A 16285-nucleotide genomic window follows, 5' to 3' on the forward strand; every position below is an offset into this window, starting at 1 on the left:
CAATTAATGAAAGATTAATTAATTTATTCATTTATTTGCCCTCATAGTTCACTGACAAGGTTTGTACTGTAAATATGCTCAACTGTGGGAAAGGTGGTATATGCACTATGCGCGCTGTAGTATGTTTTTAAAGGGAAGGTTAGGGTTGCCAGATCAGCATGCTGCTGTGGGTTGTTTTTTAGTCCATTTTTTTAATGTAAACGATAACCCTTAATGCAATTTTGATGGAGGAGATACCAGATGGAGGGGAAAACTCCAGTAAAAAAAACATGATTGGGATAGTTTTGATCTAGTTTTGAATAGCAGTCATGCTTGATTTGTTTTGCTGACCTGGAAACCTCTGCAGAGTATCCCAGTACCTGTGTGATTTGTCACAGACATGAACATAGAGAAGTAGCTACAGCTACAATGTTCTTCTGCAAGACAGAGGCAGTTCTGTTTATTAACCGCTAGATTGCCAAAAGTTATGGACTGCACCTTTAAAATAGAGAAACATTTCTATTCAGGCAATCTAAAATCTGAAAAAATGTCTTAGTTCACTACATTCAACCAAATATTTCTTAAATAGTGTTTTGGCTGTAACAACTCATATGTAGTTTACTGTGCTGAAAGTCTAGCTGCACTGTCGAGATGCTAAGCTCTCAGATTTCTGTGAATTACTCCCCTTAAAAAAAAACAATGGCACAAAACAAAGCTAAAACAAGTGTTAATAATAACTAAACAATATTAGATAAATGAATCAAGCTCACTGATTTGTTAATGGATGACTAGTTGTTATGCTATTAAACCAGATGGTAACTAGGGGTGGGGCAAAAAATCGATACAGTATAGTATCGCAATATTTTCTGCGACAATAGTGTATCGATACACGGACACCAAGTATCAATCTTTTAGTATACTATTTGGTAGAATAATAAAATCTAGGGCTTCTCCGATCACAATCGGCCGATCGTTATGCGCATCTCGTCAGTAAAGTGTTATCTAATCAGCGGTAAATTCCCTCAGGTGCGTGATTTCACATAGAGCAGCTGTTACTACACGGAGCCATTGTTAACTGAGAAGATGCGCAAATCCACTTCATTTTCAGCGTTTATTTGCGCATCATCTCAGTAGAATTACTATTTTTTATTTATTCATGTATTTTATTTAGTTTTTTTGTAAAGTTGTATTGTAAAATGATTGTATACATTTCATTGGATTGTTATTGTTATTAAGACTATTTCAAAGGATTATTTCACTCAAAAGTAAACAATTTGCTGAATATTTACTCTCCGTCAGACCATCCAAGATATAGATGAGCTTGTTGCATCATAGGAACAGATTTGGAGAAATTTAACATTACATCACTTGCTCACCAATGGATCCTCTGCAGTGAATGGGTGCCGTCAGAGTTCAAACAGCTGATAAAGACGTCACAATAATCCACATGAGTCCAGTCCACTAGTTAACATTTTGTGAAGTGAAAAGCTGCATTTTTGTAATATTAGCTCCTTCAACTCTTTCCAAATCTGTTCCGATGAAGAAACAAACACATCTGCATCTTGGATGGCCTGAGGGTAGGTATGTTTTTATTTTTGAGTAAACAGTTTCTTTAAATCTTGTTGCTTTTGTGCTTCCATGTAGCCTTTTAAACTGATAAGGTCTCAAAAAAACAACAAAAAAACAATCCGTTGCACATTTATTTGAATAAAGAGACCTCACTTTTATTCAAGACATCAGTAAAAGGATTAAAATGGGATATTTCACATTTATGTAAAAGCCTGAGACTGGTCTTCGTTTTCTTCTCATAGCTGTGACCATTAAGTCAACTGTCTTCAAGATTGTAAGTCTCTCTCTCTCTCTCTCTCTTTTTAGTGTGTGCTGTTCTTGTGGACGTTGAAGATCAACCACCCCAACACCCTCTTCCTCCTCAGAGGCAACCATGAGTGTCGGCACCTCACAGAATACTTCACCTTCAAACAGGAATGTGAGTGCTTTGGGAATTAAGCATCTAGGAGTGCTGAGAGCTAAGTGATGTGTTGACTCGAACCTTCCGCCAGCCTTTTTCCTCAGCTTTCACTGATGTTCTCTCTTTGATGTCTGAAAAGCTGCATTTTTAGCCAGCTGTCATCAGCTAGCACTTTCATTTACCGTGCAAACAGTATAACATTTTTCCTGCAGTTAAGGGTTCAAAATGTATTTGCTTTATTAAAGCAGGACTCTATTTTGTAGTGTTTCTTAAAGTGTATTTATTTGATATAACCGGTGCAGATTTTTACTTTAACCCCTGACTATAACTTTCTTTAACTGCTTTGACTTTGGGTAATGTCACAGCAGTGCAGTTTTGTTGGAGTTGGAGGGTCAGTGTGGTCTCACTTATCATGTTGCCTGAGAGAGTCACTTTAGTGAAATGGTAATACTTGTTTAAACTACATAAGGCAGCTGCTCATGCTGTGAAATGTATTATTACATCAAGTTTGGCTGGAACATATTTACTGTTTCAATCTCCCAGCATGCCAGAATCACACAATATGGTCACTGCCTGTTGGTGCCATTGCTGACAGTTTTGGAGTTAAATTGAAGTTAAATCCCATTCATTGAGAAATTTTAACCAAACTATGATACAGACTTTCGTTAAGGCCCTAAAGAATCAACTTGTGGAAAATGGGCATCCTATGACCCCTTAAATAGAGCATTGTAGATGTCATATTTAATTTGCTGCCAAATAGACTGTGGGGGCAGAAGTGCAGTCGATTCATTTTGGCGAACTGCTGTGTTCAGCCAACAGTATTTGTTTTCCATCCACATATTTCCAGTGAACGTCAATGGGTTGTGAAAATGTCACTTTTAGGACCTTAAAAATAAAAATGTACATGATTTACTCACTTTCAAGCCATCCTAGATGTATGTGACTTTCTTCTTTCAGACGAATACAGTCAGAATTATATAAAAAAATGTCCTAGCTCGTCCAAGCTTTATAATGGCAGTAAATGGGTGTTGAGTTTTTAAAGCCCAAAAAAAGTGCATCCATCCATCATAAAATTACTCCGCACTGCTCCGGGGGTGTGAATAAAGTCCTTCTGAAGCAAAGTGATGCATTTGTGTAAGAAAAATATCCATCCATTCACCTAGTATGTATATATCATTTTTGGGTGAACTATCCCTTTAAGACTTGTCCCTCACTGTCTAAAATGGGTCTCTACTCTCCCTAAGATCTATAGCAACCTTTTTAAAACTCGAAAAATATTCTCACTGCTGTGAGAGATGGTTCATAAACAGGTTCTGTCTTTGTTTTACAGGCTTTACGTGCTCTGTTTTCTGCAGACAGCACTTTGTCCCTTACAGGCTAACAGACAGCTCTATTAGAGTAAGGTTTGTAGAGCTGCCAGAAGGTGTCCAGGTGTGAGTTATTATGCTGCATAGTGAAGTGGATGGGGCTCATCTGGCTCACAACGAGACAAACCCGATGAGCCGTTGTACACTATACGCAGTATTACCTCTCCTGATTTATGAGAGAGTAATGTCTTTTCATTGTGAAGCATCTCATTAGCATTCTTTTACAATAATTAATTTAAAACCTTAATTCAGTGCAGCATGACCAGCCAGGATAGAGACGCAAGAAGCTGTTTAGCTTCTTTTCTGGCTTGGGTTTATTCATGCTCCTGTTGCTTACAAATACAGAGACATATTTGTTATCCCAAAGAATATTTCTACACAGGGATTTCTTCTCACTCATCTGATGTGGTCGGATCGGGTTTGCATCTACTGAGCTCGGAACCCATCTGCCAGGAGGTTATTACAGGATTTCTAAAGCCACAGCTAGGAGATCACATGACCAACCTGGACAACCTAAGTTCATATTACTATGTAATTCCATAATTACTAATGTTTTTTTAAATGTTGTTAAAGTGTACTGAATTTACTGAGAACATTTGTGGTAAACTAAAATATTGTATATTGTAAATATTATATAAATATTTTATTGTTAAAACATATTTGAATTACTATTGTTATCTGCAAGTACACTTATTTTTTTATGTACTTTCAAAATGTATCTTTATAAGTACACAACCAGAAGCATGTTCAATACTTTTTTCATAAGGTTATCCCGGCCATGTGTATCGTCTTTGCTGTTGTAATAGCACTGTATACTTAAGCATATTACATTATGCTATAGTATATTATGCTTTTGCTTATTGCTAAAATCCAAATTACATTTAAATGAAGGTTCTTTTGAAGGTCTAATTTTAAATCCCTGGTTTTGGTATTGGATGGGTCATTGGTACTAGTCTATTGTGCTTGAAATGAGCACTGTTTGCCATTAAGCTCATACAATAGCATGGCTGTTGTGCTCTGCATAACAAAGATGGAGGTGGTTTCATGCTGAATGTTCAGTGGAAGCCCAAGTGCTCTCCATGAGACCTCACTCGAGAAGCGAATGTGTAATACGGTTTGGTGAATAACCCAGCTGTATTTAGTGGAAACCAGAAGACAAGACTAATGAGACTACTTCAGTCCAGATACTAAAGTATTTATAAGCTTAATCAGCAGCTGAATTAAGAATTCGCATTGCACTAATTAGACTCATTTGAATTTAATTTAATAGTCCCTGCTGCTTTTGTGTCTGCTTGGTGGCAGGTCTTGTCACTTTAGATATAGTTATTACTGTCTGCCTGCATACAGACATGCTGGTTGTGACATCATGGGGTATTATTGTTTACAAATAATTTAGCATGGTTTTGATTATGACATTTACTGCTTTACTAAATAAATACAGTTTGTACTGATTTGAAGAGCAGGTCTATTTCAGCAGCACATGGAGTCGCTTGTTTTTGTATTGAAGTCCTGATTTGATAAATTCATTTGTAAAAATACATTTTTAGCAAGCAATTTACTGGAATGTTTTAAAGTACCGCTGCAAATTCTTTGTTGTGGGGGGCAGTAAAAGGTTTGAATTTTGAGTAAGGATTATTTAAATTGATTTTTAAAAAAGTATGACGTTACAAGACATGACTATTTCAAATAAATACTGTTCTTTTGAACGTTATAATGATCATACAGTTCTAGAAACAAAAAAAAAACAAACAACAAAATTGATAAGAAAAAAAAATTGAGCCATCACAGAAATAAATTGCATTTAAAGTAAATATAAATTAATAAATTGTAATAATAAAAATATTATATAAAAAAAAGTTTTACTGTGTTTTTACTATATTTCTAAATAGCCTTTGTTTGCATAATATACTTTTTTAAATACATTTGTTTTAATTGAATTGCTTATGGAAATCAACACTTCTAATTAAAACTTTAAATAAGATGTATTTAGACGCATCCTTATCATTAACGTAAGGTATTTCATAAAGTGAAATAACTTACTCCACTGAGCATCGGGTGGTTCTTCGCCTCCACGTCATGCATTCAAATCGTTTAATGCACAGTTAGCCATTGATTACCCCTTACTTATTTCTGAACTGAACTCTAATATATTTCTTCACAGGTAAAATAAAGTATTCAGAGAGGGTTTATGACGCATGTATGGAGGCCTTCGACTGCTTGCCTCTTGCAGCTCTTCTTAACCAGCAGTTCCTCTGCGTACATGGTGGCCTCTCACCAGAAATCAACTGCTTAGATGACATTAGGAAAGTAAGCATCTGCTTATGTCCTGTCCTTTCCTTACAGTTTTTTTTATTATTATAAAACAAGATGTGTTCATATCTCTTTCTTTCTTTGTCTGTACGCTGTATTTTGCAGTTAGACAGGTTTAAGGAGCCCCCGGCATTTGGGCCTATGTGTGATTTGATCTGGGCCGACCCAGGAGAGGACTACGGCAGTGAGAAGACGGCAGAGCACTTTAACCACAACTCTGTCAGAGGCTGCTCCTATTTCTTCAGGTACTGAAGCAAAGCTGTATTCACCTGCTAGATCTCCCAGATTTTTGAGAAAAGGAGATTTATTCAGCATTATAATAATATTCTATTAAAGGTGAATTTACCTTAATATTCACACATAACAAATCAGTGTAGTATTTGAAGTTATCTAAATTATATTTATAATTTATTATTAATTATGCTTGTAGTAATAACTGTAGCAAAAAAAAGTTTACAAGTTTAGCCACTCAGAAGTTTGTCTTTCTCTTGTTTGACAGTTATGCCGCAGTTTGTGACTTTCTGACAAACAACAACCTGTTGTCAGTAATCAGAGCACATGAAGCACAAGACGCAGGGTAAGTATCTCTTATGATGTTTCATGATCATGAGATTGAAAAAGCTCAGTTGCGCTTTTGCTAGTTTAATCTTGTGATGTCAGTGTAGTCCTTCTGTTTCTGCAAGTAAAAAAAATATATACCATCTGCAACTGTGGATCATTGCTCATTGAATTTGACAAGAGTACATTATCTAACAATGACAGAGAGCGCTTTGTTTATTGATCTATGCCAGATGCTTTGTTGGCACGCTGAGCTCGTCTACAGATTGTGTGTGTTTCTCTGTTTCAGGTACAGGATGTACAGAAAAAGTCAGACAACAGGCTTCCCTTCATTAATTACCATTTTCTCAGCACCAAATTACCTAGATGTCTATAACAACAAAGGTATGTTAGTTGATATGAAAGTATGTTGGCCTCACATTTCGTGCTTTTCATAACCTCAAACTGTTCTCAGACCTTGAAACAAAACCTAACCTCATTATTACTTTGGAAACGTAACTCTCAGCCAATTTAATAAAGCATTACGAGTGACGTAACTGAATTCACAATCAACTTAGCAGTCCCACATTCTCAGCTAATAGGAATGAGTTTTTCTTTACTTATTTAAATAAAACCTGTGCAAAGAACAAATATACCCTGCAAATCTGCAGTAATGATTGCCTTATACTGACTCTAAAGTGTCTAGAAATGTAGAATGGAAAGTATTGGATGACTGTTTGTGAACCTGTGTGGAAGCCTATCAGGTTGCTTTTCTTTTTTGTTGGTTTTCATGAATGTGCATGACATCTCCTCTTGTTTTTCCTCCTCAGCGGCTGTATTGAAATATGAAAACAATGTCATGAACATTAGACAGTTCAACTGCTCTCCTCACCCATACTGGTTACCCAACTTCATGGATGTGTTTACGTGGTCGCTGCCCTTTGTTGGTGAGAAAGGTAAGTGCCCAAATGAGAGGGTTGTGATTTGTAGGGACTGTGAGACTGAGTGTTAATTTCGTGACCTATTTTTAATTTAGTCTTAGTCTTAGTCTTGTGCCAAATGTCCTTGTTAGTTTTAGTCATATTTAGTCATTCACATATCTTTTTTTGTCTGTCAAGTTTTAGTCGACTAAAAGTCTCGTCATTTTAGTCTAGTTTTAGTCAAAAGAAAACTCAAGGTATCTTAGTCGACTAAAAGTCTTTTAATTTTAGTCTAGTTTTAGTCAAAAAATTTTAGTGTTTTTTTTTTAAATAACACATTATTACTGATAAACATTTCAGTAAAAAAAGTGTTTCACATATCTCAAACATTGGTTAAATGTCATAATTACCTGACAAAATACACTTCTTGAATGATTTTTGTTGGATGCAAATGTTAAATGTGTCTGGTTTTCAAATTCTGATTTAGGAGACACATTCACAAATGATTAACCTGATCACATTTTTTTACTTTATTGATACTGCTTTTAATCGTAATGCAAAGACCGGTCATCGGGACATAAGCTGTCATATACAATAAAAGAGCCTGCGCAGCAACAGGAAATATAATTTAACACAAAAAGCCTGCCTAGACGGTGGACTTGCGCTCAGGAATTTTTTTTTATTTTGTATTTTTTGAGCGGCGTGTGGACAAATTCTTTTTACGCACACACTATTTTATTTCTTGATAACAGACCGATGCTAACTATAACACACAAATATCGAGCCTCTTCCTTCGACCTAGCATGTCGTCGTCGCTCGCTCATCACTCGTGTTCGCTTTGGGTGTTGTGCGTTCAGCAGTTTTGTGTTGCAGCCACAGGCTGGCAGCAACAGGAGTATGAGACCTGTAACTTGAGCAACAGCGGGCAGCCGCAAACTCGTTCTGAATTTTTAAAGGCGTAACAGTTGATGAAAAAGCAGAGACGATTGTAGACGAAAATGAAGAGAGATTTTATCTTAGTTTTTATTTTATGCAAAACATTTTCGTCTCGTCTTTTTTCGTCAACAATAATGCATGCTAATTTAGTCTTAGCGTTTTTGGACAGTGGTGCAGTCTTGTCATCGTCTCGTCTTAGTCATGAAAAAAAAGGTTGTTGACGAACATATTTCGTCTCGTCTGACGAAATTAACACTACTGAGATGGTGAGTATTTGACGTGGAGAATGACCTTACCGATGACGTGTCTTTGGTGGCTGACCGTGTCCTCTCAGTGGGAAGAATACAGAAAAACTCAAACCTGAAACATCATATTAACGTCATTATATTTGTGCCAGCGTATTCAAGGGCACCTTTTACAAAATCATCTGAGACTTGCTGAGTCTTTCCATCTTTACATGGTTGTAAGCCGTGTGTGTGTATATATATATATATATATATATATATATATATATATATATATATGTATATATATATATATATATATATATATATATATATATATATATATATATATATATATATATATATACATGTTTCATTACGTAAACTAGGAAGTCTAGGAATATTGTATCATGTAAAATAGCAGCTTATGTTGCAGCTCTAACATGGACGTTTGACTTCTTACAGTGACTGAGATGTTGGTGAATGTCCTAAACATCTGCTCCGATGATGAACTCATGTCAGAGGGAGATGACTTGTGTGAAGGTAAGGGTGTTCTTGTACGCTCATGTAGTAAGAAGATTAATTAAAGTTTATTAAGCAACTGGCTTATATACTGATTTCCTCTTGCTTCATGTTCAGTGACTTAATTTAATGCAGAACAGCTTGAATGTGCTTGCTGAGAGTGTGTGTGTGTGTGTAAGCGTATGTCTGTCTGGTCATCATCAGCATAGACCGCAGGTCCTCAGGAGTGTCCAACTGTCATTCTAGTGGTCTAAGATGCTTTCCCTGGAGGTCTGATGTCTGCTTATGTCATCCTATGATACTTCCTGCTTAGACAGTCCGTTGTGGAGAGTAGAATTCACATGGTGGTGCACTCATATAAAAACAGAAGTATTGTTAAGTATTATTGCAATTTAAACTAACATGCAATGCATTTTTTTACATGCAATGTATAGACTATGTAGGATTGTGGATTCGCCTTGTGTAATTATTGAACAGGAAACAGATCTGCTTAATTAGAGCAAAGGCGTGACACTCTTCTGCAAATACTCTCAAGCCCACACAAGGCTTACAAAAGGCTCTCTGAAGCTCTTAATGCACACCTTGTTGTCTCATTTGAGTAATTCCAAACTGTTTAGACCAATGCAAGCTTTTATACGAATCTAATAATGCAACTGTTGGCTTTTAAAAATGGTGGAGATGACAGCATTTCCCCTGTATTTAGAATGAGAAATATATTCAATTGTAAACTACACAGTGAAGCACTGATGTTTTCATTCAATTTTCTTATGAATAAAAGCTAAAATAATTTAAAAATGTAATATATTGCAATTCAATAATAATGAATAATAGTGGTAATAATGTAAAGAAAATTATTATATTCAAATTATAGAATTGCTTAATAAATATTAAGACTTTGCTGAGTCTTTTCATCTTTACATGGCTGTAAGCTATATATATATATATACAGTATATATAAATATAAATATAAATAACCTAGCAATTTTGACAGAAAATGGAAGACATTGTAACAGAGATATATTACTTGTATCATACCATGAATTTTTAATTCAGTAAATGTTATTGTATTTTTATTTATTTATTTATTATTATAGCTTTATTAAGTTGATTTAAGAGTAACTGTTTTAAAAGCAGTTCAAAATTCAGTTGTCGTAATTTTCAAAATAAACGATTATTGTTCATGATGTCTGATTCTCAGCATCTCCACATTATTGGTTCCCCCTCCTTAGCTGGTTTGGGGGTCAGAGGTCCTATGGTGGGACAGTGTTTGATGCTGATTATTTGTTGTTTTGGAGCAGGTGGAGCTGCAGCTCTCCGTAAGGAGGTGATCAGAAATAAGATCCGTGCCATTGGGAAAATGGCCAGAGTCTTTTCCGTTCTCAGGTCAGTCTGCATATATATATATATATATATATATATATATATATATATATGTGTGTGTGTGTGTGTGTGTGTGTGTGTGTGTGTGTGTGTGTGTGTGTGTGTGTGTGTGTGTGTGTGTTTATATATTCACTGCTGCTTGTATAAAGTGTTTGTATAAAGAGCAGGAAAAATGTCCTTGTGCATTGAAGTTTTGTTTTAATGCCACACACACACACTTTTCCTCCATTAGGATTAATGAGCTGGCGTCAATGAGTCATCATGCAGAATAGCGGTCTAATTATATTAGACATTATTCCAGATGAACAATGTCAGAGATAATGGAGGAACAGAGGACATCTTGAAGTCTTTTGTCTTTGGTTTTCTGAGCAATATTCAGATTAGGCTGGCACTGCAGCAAAGTTTCAAATTACCATGCATTTCCTCTTTATCCCCCAACCCCACCCTAAAATTGATTATGTGCCATTTAGTTCTTTGAACGCAACCCTAATACTGTGTGTGTGTGTTATGCCCCAGGGAAGAGAGCGAGAGTGTACTGACCCTCAAAGGGCTCACCCCAACCGGAACGCTACCTCTAGGAGTGTTGTCTGGAGGCAAGCAGACCTTACAGAATGGTAAGTGAGCATGTTTGTAATGGTAGGTTAGTAAAGTTGATTTCCAGGCCTCTCGTAGTGGATCATCATCGCCACATGTGACCTAGCACTGCTCTCATCACCCTCTTACAAAAGCAGAAAGTACCAGCATGCAGCAGCTAGAATGAGCTTTGGCATGCGAGACTCTGATGATGATGATGATGATGATGATGATGATGATGATGATGATGATGTGTCTCTACCCCTCATGCTGAACTGCATCAGAGCTCATAGGGCAGATACTGATGAAGGCTGTGCTCTCCATCTCCACTGTGTGAGCTGTTCTGGGCTGTCCGACTGCTTAATATACTTCCAGTGCTAACTACAAAATTATTGCCCACACCCCCCACCGCTCAGATCCTTATTGCTGGTCTTTTAAATGGGTAAATCTCATAAATCAGTCAAGGTCAAAAATCATCCTAAAATCAGTGTCTTATATAATGAAAATTAAACAATTTTTAGGACCATTAAATTACAACTTTTTTCCATTGAAACATTTTTTTTTTCACAAGTTAAATTTCACGCAAAAATTATTATGCAAATAGTTTTTGTTTCTTTGATGGGAGTATAAAGCTTTTAAACGTTCAAATTCAAAAGGATTGCTACAAAACTTTTCTTGATGTTTTTGAGTCTCTTATAGTCAAGGCTGCATTTATTTGATGAAATATATATTAAAAAATATGTATTTAATAAATATAATAATTTAATGAATGTTTTAAAATGTTTGTTTTAAAATGTAATTAATTTATTTCATGGCAAGCCATTACTATTTTAGAGAGATATATATATACATTTTTCCAACATTGATGATTAGAAAGAACAACATTTAAAATAGATGTTCTTTTTAGCATCTGTCAAGTCTTGAAAGAATTTTATGCATTCTTGGTGAATAAAAGTATTAATTGAAAAAACTCTTACTGATACTAAAACGTTGATAGATATCTAGATAGATAGTCATGAGCATTTATGGTGGGAAATGTTTATTATCATTAAAATGTCTCGATTAAAAAAATAAGTAAAAAAAAAACCTTAATGGTCTTAAAAATAGGCTTACATTTTCTTAATTATAATATTGTATTATCACAATTATACAAACAACACAGTCAAGCTTTTTTTCTTCACTATGAACACCTGTTACATCCTCTTGTCCACCTTGAACTACTGCAATGTTTACACTGATTATTTGTCTATGTGCTGTGTAAAGCCCTTCCCCGTAGGCTCACATTAAGCCATGTGATTTAGCCACCTGCACTACAGAGACTGAATCAAAGAGCCAATCAGAGGCTGATTGTCATGAGAGCCACATCATGACTCTCTGGATTGACCTGTCTGTCTGAGTAGATGAATCTGTTGGCGAGGTGTCCAGCATTAAAGGTCATTAAAGGCCAGTAGGGAACTTTGTGCAAGTGAGTAGTGATGGAGTGAGAGAGGGAAATCCGAGGTAGACAGTGGGTGGATGTCACTGTTTGAAGTACATACATATAGAAAATTCTGTGACCTTTAAGAGGCTGGCTTTATTGTCCGTGTGGGTAAGACATCAAGCCAGCCAGACCTGCAAAACAGAGAAGAATATTAAAGAAACCAAAGCTGTTGACCTCATCTTACGAGAACACCTTAGAACAATAGGACATTTCCAACTATAACCATAAAGTTTGAAAACAATACTATTTTATTTCAAAATATATACACACACACACACACTATGTATATATTGTATGTATATATATATATACATACAATATATTTATCATTAATATATTATGAAAATATATGTACAAATATAGTTAATATAGAATAATAATGTATTTTTCATTAATATTTGACACATTGTGCATCTGGTAGTTTTGACCAATATTGATTGATAGGCAAGCCAGAAAAAACACCTAAATGTATGTAGATGCATCTGAAAGTGTATTTCAGTGATACTGGCCAAACAGTCAGTCTGATTGTAAAGAACTAATAGTTTTTTTCCTCACTAACTGCTCTGTGCACTGTTTATATTACTGTTGGATTCTTTAAAGACTAATATGACTGCATTGCTGTGGTGTGTGGGGTTAATATGCTTGGGATGTTATATAATCATACTGATATAACCTCTCTCTCCATTCATTTTGGGCTACTTCCTGCTGCGCTTGCTAATACAGCCACCATAGAAGCAAAGGAGGGTCAAGGTACGATAGCAGTACTGTGTCATCTCCTGCCCCTATATGCTGTGCTTTCTTCCCCTTTGTGTCTTTTCGTGCCTTGCCATTCACTTCAGTGTGTGTGTGTGTGTGTGTGCGCGCGTCTCAAACGAATCATGGAAAATCTGTATCCTTGCACCAACTAATTGAATTGAACGGAGCGGTTCACGTTTCATAAAGGCAATTCTTTCCCTTATGAGATTCAGACTTTACAAAAGAGCCTGAAAAGACCCCAGAGCCCAGGCCGATAATTTTTTTATGATAAATGATGAATCCATGCAGTGAGGGAATGAGGCTCTGCTTCACCTCATTAATTAGCTGTTGCCTGTTGACGGTTAGTCCCGGCTCTGGCTAGAGTGTGCTAATTCCCATGCTGCCATGTGATTGGCAGAGAGGCCAAGACCTTCCTCCACCAAGCATTTTCAGATTCTAATCTCGTTACGACTATAGACTGTCTGTTCCCGTTCACCTGTAACACTCTCGCCCGCTGCTGTAATGGACGGAGACTAAGCTATTGTGCAGACAAACCCAAACAAATGCTCTGGCGTGAAATATTAAGTGTGCCAGAGCAAGACACTCGAGCTGCTGACCTGATTTCTAAGTTCAGCTGCATCTCCATTTTTACTGGTGTTTGCTCTGCCAACTGGAAACGGTCATGACTCACCTTGGCAGTTGCCTGGTGTTTTTAGAAATGCCATTGGACATAAGTCTGTTAGTTGTGCAAGATTCAGATTTCCTGTTCATGCATGTGGTTTGGTTAAATACGTTTTCGGCTCTTTTGTGGTTTGAAGTATGAGTGATATGTAACGTCATATTTCTTAAGAATATTGAAGTGAATTGACACTCCATAGCATTTTTTTTTCAGTGTGTTGTAAATAATGCATTTTTTTTCTCTCTTTTTTTGCGCAATATAAATAAAATGTCTAAAATGTTACATATGACCTGTGATAAACACAATACAAATGAAATGTCAAATTATATAAACATTTGGTGCAGAGTTTGATTTGATTTGATTTAATTTAGTCCATTTTTAAAAGTACTACAATTGCATTTCCTTCATGGTTAAATCATTCGATGAATAGACTTTTGATCACTGCGAATGCCCAAAGGTAAACTTATTTTAGTAAATGGCATACCGTTTGCCTCAAAATGTTGTTGTTTTTTTTTACCTCATTTTCCTTTATTTATTTTTTTTCATTTTTCCCCGGTAGCCATCCAAGGCTTCTCTCCTACACGGAAAATCCGCAACTTCGAAGAAGCTCGTGGCCTGGACCGAATAAACGAACGGATGCCTCCTCGCAAGGATGGCCAGCAACCTGACGGTACCACAGTTAAAGCTGCCAACGAGAAAAACGGCACTGACAGGAATGTGTAAGGGGAGATTTTGCACTTTTCCTCTCCTCCATAGCATTGTCTCCTTTCTCTGCCACGTTCTCCACAAGACAGACCCCTCAACTGCTGGATCCTGCAGAGGAGGGCCTGGGATGTGGAGAGGAATCATTCCACAGACATGGAGAGAAATCACTTACAACAAAGTACAAACATGAGATTTTATTTATTAAACGAATTGTATTAGATGTACTTGATAGCAACATGTTAAAGTTGATTTAAAAGTGTGCAAAAAAACAGGTATACAGTCACAATGTGTCAACCTTTAAACTGCAGTTTTGTAACTTGAGAGCGGAGATGTGGGTTTAAGATGCTGCACAGATCAGAAGATTTAGTTAATCCCAGTTTTATAATATTGTATGTTGCAATGTATTTGGCAAGGGATGCTGTGACTGAATATACTGATGCATGTTATCAATAAGCATGTTTGTAAGGGATTATATTAAGACTAAACAAACCTAAAGGAAATAAATTCAACTGTAGGCTCATTGAAAAATATTTTATATCTATGAAAAGTAAAACTGTTTAATATTACTCCGTTTCAAGCAAGATTCAGACTAAATGAAAATATTAGCTGCTTTGGGTTCCATGTGTCTATTTCTACTTGGAAAAACTAGCATTTTTATGTCCAAGTATAGCCAGGTGACAACACATGCAAGCAGCCATAACATTGATTTAAACAGAAGTTGTTTGATTCTAAAAACAAAGCATGTCTTATAAAAGTAATCTAACTTCTGCATCTGTACTTGAAGCTATTTCATTCTCTTTAGAAATATCATTTGACAGTCTCTCAGACTCACTTTCCCTCATTTCTGTCTGCCACACTTCTCTTTTTGCTGTTTCTTAAAGATGATAGATGAGTTAATATATACAGTGAAATCCGTTAGTATGCCTATAAGCTCATGTACACTTGTAACAGCCAATGTGGGACGTGTGAAGTTGCTTTGATCGACTTTGTTCTGTGATGAGTTCACTGCCAGAGCTCTAACCATCCCTGATTTAGGGTGTGATGGGGAGGTAATGAGGAATATTGCACTAAACTCAAGTCACTGTAAATAGAGAACATCTACATTAATATTGAATATCCTCTCTTTAAAGAATGTCCTCCAGGTCTTCACTTTTGCTCGTACAGACTATCGATTTCATCCAGTTCGTGCTTGAGACATTAACAAAGCATGCTGAGTTTGACAAACGTGTCACAAACTGACTTGGTGGTTTGAGCTGTAACACTATGTGAGGTATTTTGGTAAGGTTTTTTATTACATGGCTGCTTGTTTTAACAGGTTTATGGAATGTTGTATGTCTCCACCTACTGCTGAGATACAGAACTTCAAGAGAATTTATAGGAAGTGCATTAAGCCTTTTAATGCATGTTTTTTATTCATTTTACCAGGAGCAACAAGTTCATCTGGTTTAAAAATCAGGTGTTAGCGATGGTGTTGAATGTCTGATGCTATGCACTTGAGAAACCCACCCCATTTTCTGGAAGCATTTGAAATGTACATTTTGGGCAACAGTGTGTGTTTTATTTTGACCAAGTTTTTCACTTTTTTTTTTTTTTTTAATACTGGACTGGTTCTTCACCCGAGACGGATTTATTTTCATTCCAAAATCTAATTATATGACCAATATGTTGTGCTCCTTTTTAGATGTTTGAATTCAGCTTTTATGACAAATAAATGTGATTTCAGTGCAACCTTCCAACATACAGCATTTTCTGAAGTGTGTGCGTTTTGCAGGATCGAATCAGTGCAGTATGTCTGTGGACTCTAAAGGGAAAATTTGCTGCATTTATTTGCATGCATTTCAAATGATACCAATGGAGGTACTGCGATTAAGCAGCTGATGTGGAATCAGTTCTACTGTTTTCCTAGAATGGTTTAACTGGGTTTGAGCTGATCTTGGTATACTGGCAATGTGAACTTCTAACAGACGAA

At 36.2% G+C, this 16285-nt stretch overlaps 1 protein-coding gene across 5 annotated transcripts in view; it reads left to right on the plus strand.

The window, feature by feature from the left end:
- LOC132141384 (protein phosphatase 3 catalytic subunit alpha-like) overlaps positions 1-14790 on the plus strand; it is a 33900-nt gene extending 19110 nt beyond the window's left edge. For 2 of the 5 annotated variants that reach the window (XM_059550846.1, XM_059550842.1), the window contains 11 exons: positions 1855-1966; positions 5477-5622; positions 5731-5870; positions 6125-6202; positions 6473-6567; positions 6993-7118; positions 8708-8785; positions 10060-10147; positions 10661-10758; positions 12921-12947; positions 14171-14790. In XM_059550846.1, coding sequence (XP_059406829.1) covers positions 1855-1966; positions 5477-5622; positions 5731-5870; positions 6125-6202; positions 6473-6567; positions 6993-7118; positions 8708-8785; positions 10060-10147; positions 10661-10758; positions 12921-12947; positions 14171-14334 — 1152 coding nt within the window. In that variant the 3' untranslated portion in view covers positions 14335-14790. The remainder of the gene's footprint in view (positions 1-1854; positions 1967-5476; positions 5623-5730; positions 5871-6124; positions 6203-6472; positions 6568-6992; positions 7119-8707; positions 8786-10059; positions 10148-10660; positions 10759-12920; positions 12948-14170) is intronic. The other 3 variants (XM_059550843.1, XM_059550844.1, XM_059550845.1) reach the window with 3 other exon arrangements.
- Positions 14791-16285: the final 1495 nt, after the last annotated feature.

The sequence above is a fragment of the Carassius carassius genome, chromosome 5, assembly GCF_963082965.1.
Source record: "Carassius carassius chromosome 5, fCarCar2.1, whole genome shotgun sequence".
In the NCBI taxonomy this organism is placed as follows: Eukaryota; Metazoa; Chordata; class Actinopteri; order Cypriniformes; family Cyprinidae; genus Carassius; species Carassius carassius.